Genomic DNA, 11,605 nt, shown 5'->3' with positions numbered 1-11,605 from the left:
AAGCTGATATTAACATCACTAAACACAACCTATGCCTCATCGGATTCTGAGGTATGAACAGTGGTATCTTCTAACATACAAAATTCTTGTGTCATGGTGTTAGTGTTTAATCTCCTTCTAAATGGCTGAACCATTTTTAATCAAACTATTACACATGTTTCTAAGGCATGAGAATAGGTTTTTAATTATATGTCATGTCTGGAAACTACATACTTTTTTTTTAATAAATTAAGGTTTTATATCGTCATTTATTGGTTTGTTTGTTTGCTTTCGGGACTGACATATGATGACAACTCGCAAGCATAAACGGTCAAAGGTGAGTGGTGGTGAGTTGATTTCAAACCAATCTTTTGTTTTCAATAGGGCCAGTGCCACGATGGAGCGAAGCCGGGATAAAAATCAAAAATTAATTTTTGGATTTCAGAAAAATGAGATATGTTTTCTTAAACTACAAGATGAAACTAAGAAATGACCCAAAAACTAGAGCCGCTGTTCTTCAAGGTTCTGAGAAACAGCCCGTCAAAGTCAAGATTTGTGAAAATATTGCGTGAAAAATTGAAAAAATCCATCAACTTTGAAGGTCTGTATCTCCTATAATAATGGCCGGAATCGAATTTCGAGCTCAGTTTTAGAAAGGTATATTATCATGTTTTAAAATTGTTGACAGTTTATGTAAATTGTAGTGATGTGCGCTCTGAGTGAGAATGAGTGAGTGATTCGAATCTTAATATTGAATGAACGATTTAAATCCTAACAGATAGTTTTTGTGACTCCCTTTGATTTGAATCCTTAACTGGGATTCGAATCCCAAAAGAATGAACGAGTTGGTAAAAGAGTCGCTAGTCGCCATAGAGATTCGAATCTCAATTTGTGATTCGAATCCCAAGTTGTGATTCGAATCCCAGTTTGGGATCACTACATGGGCGACTAGCGACTCTTTTACCAACTCGTTCATTCTTTTGGGTTTCGAATCCCATATAGTGATTCCCAAACTGGGATTCGAATCACAACTTGGGATTCGAAACACAACTTGGGATTCGAATCACAACTTGGGACTCGAATCTCTATGGCGACTAGCGACTCTTTTACCCACTCGTTCATTCTTTTGGGATTCGAATCCCAGTTAAGGTTTCAAATCATTTCGAAGGTTAATAAATCATTTTACACGTTTTAAATCACAAAAGAGTGACTTAAAGATTCGAATCATCGTTATGATTATTCACTCTGATTCAAATCTCTAAAAAGAATTGTTATTCTCATCACTAGTAAATTGAAATTGAATGTCACAAAATATTAAGCATTGTTTCGCAAAACGCCCGGAATATTTTTTTCAATTTTCTGTTTTTAACCTTACGCCATCGCTAAGGATTGTGAAAGATTGTAATATGATGCATACCCACTTATAGTCTAGAATGTTTTGTAACAATAAATGATTGTTTTTTTTTTTCGACAGCTCACAAACCCATCTTTTTATACCCAAAATTCCTATTAATAATGTATGTTCCGTCAGGGTACGGACTCTTGGTGCGCCCCTACGTTGTGTTTTTATTTTTCCTCTTCTTCTTCTTCTTGTTCTTCACTTTTTCTTCACTTCTTCTTCACTTCTCCTTCTTTTTCTTCTTCTGCTTCTTCTGCTACTTCTTCGTGTCGGCCCGTTGTAGGATATAGCTGGTACAGCAGCGCCCTCCGTGGTCGGTTGCGGCACCACAAGATGCTAGGAAGAAGCTCCCTCCAACGTCTTCCTTGGAGCGGTGAAGGACTTTCCCCTCGCTGGTTACGCTTCTCTCTCTCACTCGCTTACTTACGGTGGGTCCCGCTCTGCTCCCGTTGCTGCTTGCAAGGATGCTGCACGTGTCGCAAAAGCCGAATCACAGGTGGCGACGTGATTCGGGTAAACGAATGTTTAGTTCTGAAAAGAACTGTTGCTTAGGGTCTGCTGGTTGCTATGGTCTTCCTTCCTTCTAGGTTCAGGTGGTCTTCCTTCCTTCTAGGTTGGTGGTTCAGGTGCAATTTTTTTTTTTTTTTTTTTTTTTTTTTTTTTATTTAAGAGATTTTGCGCCTTAACGGCGACATTCATCTCTATCTTAAATTAAAGTTACATATTAGGGAAATGTTTGGAATCATGGGATAGTTTAAGGAAAGGAATGGGTGGGGAGGGGAACAATATTGCCTTAATTTAAATTTAAGACTAGGTTTGTTTTTCATTTTTATTTATTCTTTCCTTTCTGTTAAATTTCTTTATATATTTTAATTTCTTTCAAAAATTTTATGATGTTGTCTTCGCTTGTGGGGTCGTTGCTGAGAGCGGATTCTAGGTTTAGTGGGATGTTGAATTGCTGTCTGGCTGTAGTATGGGCTCTGCATTCAACTATGATATGATTGACGGTGAGCTGGCATCCACAGGTGATGCACATTGGTGGTGGGCTGTTCTTCGTGAAAAGGTAGCTATGAGTCAGTCGGGTGTGTCCTATTCTGATGCGGGTGAGGATCCGTTGGTCGCGTGGTTTCGGTGTGTCATTCCATGGTAGTGTGGTTGGTTTGATGCTGTGAAGTTTGGCGTCGATGAGCGATCTCCATTTGCGTTCCCAAGATGAGCGTACTTCGTCTTGGGCCCAGCGAAGGAGGTCTCTCTTTGGGAAGGGTGTCTCGATGGTGACCGGTTTCGCTCGACCTTCGTTCGCCAATCGGTCGGCGGCTTCGTTTCCAGCGATTCCCATGTGACTCGGTATCCAGCAAAGGGTGATGTTCCGAGTGTCTAGGTGTTCGTCAATGGATTGTATGTAGGGATGTCTTGATGTTCCTTTTTCTATTGCTTGAAGTGCGCTTGCGGAATCTGTAAATATAACGTTAGGTTTGTTGTCTATTGTGGCCTCATCGGCCGCTATTAGGAGGGCTAAAGCTTCTGCGGAAAAAATTGATAGATTATTATTGAGTTTAAGACTGCTGGATGTGGTTTCCGAGTATATTCCACATCCGGTTTCATTCGCTTGAACGGAACCGTCTGTATAGATGTGGTGATGTGTTTTGTACTTGCCATTGATGAGCTGCTGGAAGAGTTGTTGAGCAATGGTGGGGTTGTAGTTGTCCTTTTTAATGTCTTTCATTGTCCAGTCTATGTTGGGTTTTGTTGCGTTCCAGGGTCTGTCTTTGAGTCTGTTTAGTTTTTCTATTTCTAAGAGTTCTTTGGTGGTAATTTGTTTGAAGAGGGTTTTGGTTCTGTTGGTGAGGGGATGAGCTGGGAAATTTTTCTCGTTGAGTCGTGCTTGTGCTGATACTAGTCTATTGAGTAAGGTGTGACTGAAAGGGAGCTGTCCGGATTCGCAGATTAATGAAGATATGGGACTGGTGCGGAAAGCTCCTGAGATTTGTCTCAGGGCCTGGTTGTAAATTTTCTCTACTTTGGTTTGGATGTTAGGGCCGCCTCTAGAGTAGAGTTCGGCGCCAAATAGTATTTTCGGAACAAGCCAGCCGTTCATGACCTTCAGCAGGGTTTCGCGAGAAGCTCGCTTTTTACCGCAGCCAAGATACTTGAACAGCTGTAGTTTGTTTTTGGTGGAAGATTGGAGATATTGAGTGTGTGGTATGAAGCTAAGAGTTGAGTCAATGACTACTCCTAGAATTTTGGTTTTTGTTACGTTAGGAATTCTGGAGTTATTGATGTATAGTGGTTTTGAGCGGCGGGCAGAAAATTGGGAAAAACAGATGATTTTGCTTTTCTCAGGGGAAATGTCGTAGCCCGTGAAGCGGGACCACTGTTGTAATTTGTCGAGTCCTTTCTGAAGAGATTGTTGTGTTTGTTTCGGTGTTGAGCCGGTAGCTATCAGAAGGATATCATCGGCGTATATGAGTGGCGTGATGTTTTCTGGGAGTGAGTTTATAAGTGTCTGTGTTGTGATGTTGAATAGTGTAGGGGAGAGAATGGCGCCTTGAGGGACACCATTTTCTAACTGTCTTACTGATGATCGGGTGTTTCCTATTATTGTCTGAAAGGTTCGGTCTGAGAGAAAGCTGGAGATGAAGGAAGCAAGGTTTCCTCCGATGCCCCAGCGCGATAACTGATCTAAGATCGGGTATCTCCATGCTCGATCAAAAGCCTTGGAGATGTCTATTGTTGCACAGGAGATTTGTTCGTTTTTAGAAAAAGATTTCTGGATTATTGTTTCTAATGAGGCGAAATAGGATTCTGTACCGCGCCCTGCACGATAAGCGTGCTGAGCGTCGCTGAGCAGGTTTTGGCTTTCGAGAATGTAAACCAAACGACGATTTACCATTCTCTCTAGCACTTTTCCTACGCAGTTTAAGAGTGATATGGGGCGATAGTTTGTTGCTTCGTGTGGGTTTTTGTCTGGTTTGGGTATGGGGACTATTAAGCTATTTTTCCAGTTCGAGGGTATATTGCCAGTGTGCCAGATGTCGTTGTATATGGATAAGAGGGTCAGTTTTCCTGAATGGGGTAGATTTTGAAGCAGTGGGTAGCCGATGTCATCCGGTCCTGCAGACTTCCCTTTGCACTTGTAGAGTGCCCAGGTAAGTTCTGCAGCGTCGAAAGGTTTGTTGTAGGGAGCGTTCGTTTGGGTAGGAAAATTGATTTCGTGGAGTTCTGCTGTCTGTTTGGTCCTTTGGAATGGGATTGAGTATTGTTGGGTAGACGAGGTATTGTAAAAATGTTCGTTGAAAGTTTCTGCTATTACTGCTGGGTCTGTGGTGTACGTGTTATTCAGGTAAAGGATTGGTTTGGGTTTTTTGTAAGTTCCGTTGAGGAGAGAAACCCGTTGCGACATTTCTTGACAGGTCATGTCTGGGTTTATTTCTTCAACGAAACGTCCTCTAGAGTCTTCTTTTGCCTTTTCTGTGATTATTTTTGCATGTTTGTTGGCTGTCCGATATGTTTCTGCTAAAGCAAGGATTTGAGGGGTTGTTGGAGGGTTGTTTTTGGTTGCTCGGCGGAGCATCCTTAGGGCTTTTCTACGGGATTTTATGGCTTGGGCTACGTCCGCGTTCCACCAGGGGTTGCGTCGTTTTCTTGGTTTGTTGGAACTTTGGGGAATGAATCTATTTGCTGTTTGTTGAATAAGGTTTGTAAATTGTTCTGCTGTCCAGTTTTGTTGATAAGTTGTGCAAAAGTCTATTTCCTTTTGGTAACCAATCCAGTCGGCTTGTTGATATATGTACTTTGGGCGAAGTTGGGATTCGGAAGGATTGTCGTTAAGTTGCAGCATGACAGGGAAATGATCACTGCCATACGTGTCGGTTTCTACGTCTGTTTGTAGTTGTTGTGTTAGTTGGGAGGATAGTATTGCCAAGTCGAGTGTGCTTTGATGTCCGTTGTGTGATGAGATTCTGGTGGGTTTGTTTGGATTGGTAATTATGAGGTCATTTCTGATGGAAAAATCAACTATCACCCTCCCCCGTGGCGTGATATGGCTACCACCCCAAATGGGATGATGACTGTTGAAATCTCCAAGAAAGACGACTGGTTTGGGAACTTTGTCTATTAGGTCTTGTAGTTTTGAGTTGAGATTAGGAATGTTTTGGTTTTGGAGATAGATGCTGATGAAGGTGGCTTTGATTGGGCATTTTAGTTGTACTGCTACGGCAGGGAGGTCTGTGTTGGTATTGAGTGTTTTGTGAGGATAGTCTTTGTGTATGCCTAGGCAGACATTGTGATGGGGTGGATTGGATTCTTTGAAATACCATTTGTAATTGTTGTTTATGTGTCTTCGGGGGTATGCTTCTTGTAATGATATAACAATCGGTGAATGTTTGTCAATTAAAAGTAGGAGGTTGTTAATATTCGAGTTGATGCTACGTATGTTCCATTGTAGTGCTAATTTGTTTGTCATTTTTAAAAAGGGGGTTGTTTTCTTTTTCAGATAGTTTGTTTAAGAGCGTAGGTCCGTTAGAATGTGTCTTGGGGCTTGCTAGGGTCGTTTCTTTGAGTCTAACTCGTGTGTGTTTGTTAGCCGTTCCGCTTTTTGTTCTTTTTGGTGTCTTTTTTGGGAGTGTTTTGGGTGTCGCTTTGTTTGGGTGCAAGTTTCTGTGATTTTTTGTTCGTTAAGCGAAGGTCTTCTTCGGATGAGTTTGGTCGGGTGTTTCTGCGTTTTTGGGTTGTTTTCGTTTCGTGTTCCTGTGTATTGTTCGAGGTGGAGTTTGAAGTTTCGGAGTCAGATGTCGCGGTGGACATCTCTTCGTCGGATTCTTCAGTGTCTTCAGTTTCGGTGGTTGTGTTGTTTTGTTCAAGTTTTTCCGTAAGTGTTTTTATTTGCAGTTGGAGGGCTGCGACCAAGGAAGTAAGGTCAGCGATTTGTTGGTCTCGTGGGTCGATTTTCTTCAAAGCGTCAAGTCGGTTGTTAACTGATTTTCGGTTTTGTTCTTCGTACTGTTTCCGTGCTTCAAAAAATGTGATTCCACAGTCCACTTTGATATGGATGATGTTTTGTTCATCAACATATCTTGGGCAGGAGCGACTCAAAGAGTTGTGGTCTCCGTCACAGTTCTTGCACTTCGGGGCAGCATTGCAAGTGCCGTGCGCGTCCTGGTTACAGTTTGAGCAAACTGGAACAGGCGACGGGCATTTTGCTTTGCTGTGACCGAATTTGGCACAGTTAAAACATTGCATGGGTCGGGGGTAGTAGGTCCGGGTCTTTATTTGTAGTAGTCCAATGCGGATGTTTGTGGGCACGAGCACTGAATCTATAGTTAACAGGAAAGAGTTTGTCTCCGTTGTTTCGTTGTTGTTGCGTCGCAGGAATCGTCTAACTGCTGTCACTTTTTGGTCCACTAGGTTTTCCAGGATTTCTTCGTCCGTTAGTCCTTTTAGTTCCGGGCATGTGATGACACATTGCACGCGGTTTAAAAATGGGTGTTCCGTGATCAGTACGGGGGTATTGTCCGATAGCTGCGTGATTGTCTGTAGTTTGTCAAATTGGTTCTTAGATCTGGTTTTTAATAAATACCTGGTTCCTTTGTTGATCGGAGCGCAGGGTTCCATATCGCCTACAATGCTGGTTAAACTTTTGCTGATGAGGAACGGGTTTTTCGGCAGCTGGAGTCCTTCTGGTGCTTGTAGGATTAAGTAAAGGAGTTCGCCATTTACTCCTTTCGGGTCCATCCATTCCGGTGCTAGGCGTCCACGTTGATTTTCTCGGGGAGAAGGATCTCCCCAAGGCGGTGTATGACCCGCCATATCCTGGGCGGGTGTCAGTAACTTTGAGTAAATTTTCTTTTCACCACACCAATGTTAAAGTCCGTCCAAAATTCCACCTTCAGAGATTTCACTTCCGTCACTCTCACAGTCACAGGTACTTGTACACACTCACAGGTAAAGTCACTTTCACAGGTACTTTAAGCTGTATGCTCGAGGCAGGTAGCTGAAGACACGACTGATTTTCACAAGCACTTTCACTGCACTGGATGCTGGAGGTAGGCTGCTGCAAACACGTCTGCACTGCTCGGTGGTTGAAACAAGAGTGGTTCAGGTGCAAGAGAGCGATTTCGCGGAAATCCACTCCTTTTATAGTCGCGGGCGGTGGTTAATTCGCGGGTAATAAAAAGCGCGGTTGATCCGGGTATAAAAAGGCGATTTCATACGTAGTGAGTGTCAGTTGGAGATGGCGATTCAATGAGAACGCACTAATTCGCCCTTTCGACCAAATGATAGTAGTTGGTCGAACATACCGGCCCCCCTTGAAAAATCCAATTTTTCGAAATTAGACGCATTCAAGTGGGCAGATTTTACATACTGCCCTTTTTGTGATCCCCGTTGGTGTTTTCAGAGTGGCTACTCGAACAACGCCATCCGGTCCAGGGTGTAGCGAGATCACACGGGCGAGTGGCCATCGAGCAGGAGGAAGCTGGTCATCCTTCATTATAACAATTTCACCTTCTGCTATTTGGCGAGCTTGTCTATTGGCGTGATGTTGGATGTTCAGGGTTTTGAGGTACTCGTTCCTCCAACGATGCCAGATATCCTGCGAGTATCTTTGCAGCCTTTGATACTGGTTTAGCCGGTTGGTTGGTACTTGCTGCAGGTCAGGTTCAGGTAGAGGTTGTAGTGATCCTTTCACCAGGAAATGTGCTGGAGTGAGCACCGAAAGGTCGTTGGGATCGTCGGATAAAGGCATCAGCGGACGAGAGTTCATACAACCCTCTACTTTGGTAAGAACAGTCGATAGTTCTTCGTACGATAGCAACGAAGAACCGAGTTGTCGAACTAGGTGAGTCTTCGCAACTTTGACTGCTGCCTCCCACAATCCTCCGAAGTTTGGTGCACGCGGTGGTATGAGGTGCCATTGGATGTCTTCTTTGGTAAGGTGCTTTGCGATTTCGTCGTTGTCTTCTTTCAGCATTTTGTAGATGTTGTGGAGCTCATTCTTGGCACCGATGAAATTTGTGCCATTATCAGAGTAAATGTGCTGAGGTTTATTTTTTTCTCCAAATGAAGCGATCCAAGGCCATTAGAAACGCTTGGGTACTAAGGTCGGAGACTAGCTCTAGGTGCACTGCCTTAGTACTCATGCAAACGAAAACACAAATGTTACATTTGCGGGATGCTGCTTTGCGGTGTGTTGGCTTGAGGTACATGTGGTGATACAGGATTAATAGACGAGTGAATGGATGAAATCCCGGAATAACAAGCTGGTGTTTTTCTCCATATGGAATATCGGAGCGGCGTAGTCGACCACCAACTCGTATTACCCCATCATCGTCTAGGAATGGATTCAGCAATCGGAGTGACGAAGTTCTGCTGACTAGTTTGTTTTTCTGAAGTTGAGTTATCTCCTTGGTAAAGCATTCGGTTTGGACTAGCTTCACTAGCGCAATTTTTGCTCGTTGCAGTTCATCTACGTGTAGGTAAGCGCAATTCTGGTTGGTTCGACTATAAGCGTTGTTGAAGAAGCGGAAGCAAAATCCGATTACTCTCAGCAGAGTCTGGTATGAGGAGTATCTGGTGAAGATGTCATTTGGCTGCGTTGTCTGCATAAGTAATACGACGTCCTTTTTCACTTCTAACTCTTCGTCAGTTAGATTGGAACAAGCAGGAGATGAGATAGGCCACGACGATTTTTCTTCTCGAAGCCATGACGGACCATATTTCCATACTTCGCTATGGACAAATATGTCGGCGGGAATTCCACGGGATATTAAATCGGCAGGGTTTTGCTTTCCGGACACGTGATGCCAGCAGGAAGCGTGGGTTGCACTCTGAATCTCAGGATTTTGTGGTAAACGTTTTTCGAGCGGATGGAAACGCCGAATAATAGTTGGCTTGGATTCACCTAAGAGTTGTTCAGAATGTTTCGGCATACGGATGTATCGACCCGATGGGTCACGGGAGATGGTCTGCTGGTAATACCTTTCGCATTTGTTTTGGATTTCCGTCGGTATGGTGATGTCTTGCAGTTCTTCGATGTCCCAAAATCGTGGTAGCAGCTCATCGACGGTAGGAGCGAAAGCTGCGGTGTGACATCTAACAGTCACCGGTGGATTAATATTCGGCATTGATCCTGTTACAATCCAGCCGAAGACACTTTCCACTAACACATTTCCTACTTCCGGAAGAGGATGGCGTCCTTCCATTAACAGGGAGTAGAAATGCTCCGCGCCAATAATGATGTCGATCTGGCCGGATTTGCTAAACTCTGGGTCCGCGAGAGCATAGCCTGGTGGTATGTGCCAATGGTGAATTGGGATGGTGGTAGTTGGTGTTTCACTGGCTACTTTCCTAAGTACCAGGAAAGTTATACTGCGCTTGTAGTTAGTTGTGCGGGACTGGATTTCAGCAGTAACCAGATGTTTGGCAGTTGTAGTGGTTTTATCAATGCCGGTAATGGCAATATTCGTTTTTTGCCTTGGAAGCCGCAGTAGTTGACACAACCGTTCACTGATGGCATTCGGTTGGGAGCCATTGTCCAACAATGCTCTTGCCATGTGAGGTTGGCCATACGCATCTCGTATTTGAATTACCACTGTAGATAGAAGAATATTTTTGGTAATACTTCCTTGCGCAGCGGTAGCCATCATTGTCGTTGATACACTTTCTGAAGATGGATTTGCTTCACTGTCGGGATGTAGCATAGAGTGATGCCTTTTTCCGCACTGCCGGCAGCTGTACTTCGATGTGCAATCACGGGTATAGTGAGCAGCTCCGAAACAGTTAAAACACAGTTTGTTTTCCTTAATGACTTCGTTCCGGGCGATCGAGTTAAGGTTGGCAAAGCGCGGACAACGAATTAGCTGATGGTGCTGGTTTGTACATACAGGGCATTTTGGTGGTTCCTTTGTAGCAGACACAGCCGGATGTGCACTCATCTTTGGTAGTATGGGTTTTTTACTTGTCTTTGGATCTGAACCTTTGGACATGGCGATCGTTTCTAGCACACGGGCTCGGCGTTGCAGAAAGACAAGCATGCCTGCAAATGTAGGTTCGCGGTCGCCTTGTGCTTCTTCCCATGCGGCTAACGAAGCTTCATCTAGCTTGGATCCTAGGAGCTCAACTAGGAACATGGAGCAGTTCTGTTGCACATTTTCTCCCAATTGTTCAAGAAGTTGGGTGTGACGCTGGAAAGCGTCCACGGTGGTTTGTTTCGCCTCTACACTGCTGTTCGGCATTTTTGGGAAAGTAAGCAGCTCTCTTACGTGCTTCTTTTTCAACAGAGGTTTGTTGGAGTAGCGTCCCAACAAAGTATTCCAGGCTACCTTATAATTGGCTGCGGTAAGCGCTATCGGTTGAATAAGGCTAGCCGGTTCGCCTTTTAAAGATGCCCTCAGGTAGTGGAATTTTTGCACTTCGGAAATATCAGCCGACTGGTGGATCATAGACAAGAAGGTGTCATGGTATGTGATCCAGTCGCTATAGTTTCCGGTGAATTCCGGCAAGGAAATGGTAGGAAGCTTTATACGTGGATTTGAAGTTTCATCCTTGACTTCTTTTTTGGGGGCTATAGGCAACAATAGCTGTAGTTCGGCTATCAGCTGTAGGTATAGCTCCTCAGCTGATCCTCGAAGCTTGCGGTTCTCGGCATCTTGCTCAGGAGTTTCTGATAGCTCCTCCAAGGCATCTTGTGCTGTTTCAAAAACCAGCCAGGTTTTCTCCAAACGGTCTAGTCTCGGTTCGACTAGATGCTGTTGCTCTTCGTTGTAGTTGGTGACGAAGGCACGGGTTCTCTCTATATAGTCGAGGGCATTCTGCCGCTTCAACTCTCGGGCACGCTGGGTTGGTGCCATGCTTTTTACTGCTCTCTGCACCTTTTGGAAGGTTTGCTGGGATGAGTCACTCACTGGACAGGATGTTTCACAGGTGCTATCGTTCCGGTGGTGAGAAGATCACGGTCCGGATCAACTCGGAAACAGGTTCAGGTTGGAACGATAACGGAAGCGGGTCGGCGTGTGAGTGGCTCTGGTTGGTATCGGGTATCCTGGTCACGGCACCAAATGTTCCGTCAGGGTACGGACTCTTGGTGCGCCCCTACGTTGTGTTTTTATTTTTCCTCTTCTTCTTCTTCTTGTTCTTCACTTTTTCTTCACTTCTTCTTCACTTCTCCTTCTTTTTCTTCTTCTGCTTCTTCTGCTACTTCTTCGTGTCGGCCCGTTGTAGGATATAGCT

General features: G+C 44.3%; 1 protein-coding gene across 1 annotated transcript; it reads right to left on the bottom strand.

The window, feature by feature from the left end:
- Positions 1-7,295: 7,295 nt before the first annotated feature.
- On the bottom strand, positions 7,296-11,226 carry LOC131264455 (uncharacterized). Its single transcript, XM_058266756.1, has 2 exons — positions 9,309-11,226; positions 7,296-7,447 (listed from the first exon to the last, which is right to left on the bottom strand). The coding sequence occupies exons 1-2, from the start codon at positions 11,224-11,226 to the stop codon at positions 7,296-7,298; spliced, it is 2,070 nt and encodes a 689-aa protein (XP_058122739.1).
- Positions 11,227-11,605: the final 379 nt, after the last annotated feature.

The sequence above is a fragment of the Anopheles coustani genome, chromosome 2, assembly GCF_943734705.1.
Source record: "Anopheles coustani chromosome 2, idAnoCousDA_361_x.2, whole genome shotgun sequence".
Lineage (NCBI taxonomy): Eukaryota > Metazoa > Arthropoda > Insecta > Diptera > Culicidae > Anopheles > Anopheles coustani.
Note: the sequence above shows the minus strand (reverse complement) of the source record. Positions and strands in the feature narration are given on the sequence as shown.

What these genes read in the sequence shown, in the direction of transcription:
- LOC131264455 (XM_058266756.1), bottom strand. Translation starts at nt 11,226, where the DNA reads ATGGCACCAACCCAGCGTGCCCGAGAGTTGAAGCGGCAGAATGCCCTC. An exon ending in CCCATCGGGTCGATACATCC is followed by an intron (nt 7,448 to 9,308) that starts GTATGCCGAAAC and finishes ACCACCGAGCAG; the next exon opens with TGCAGACGTGTTTGCAGCAG.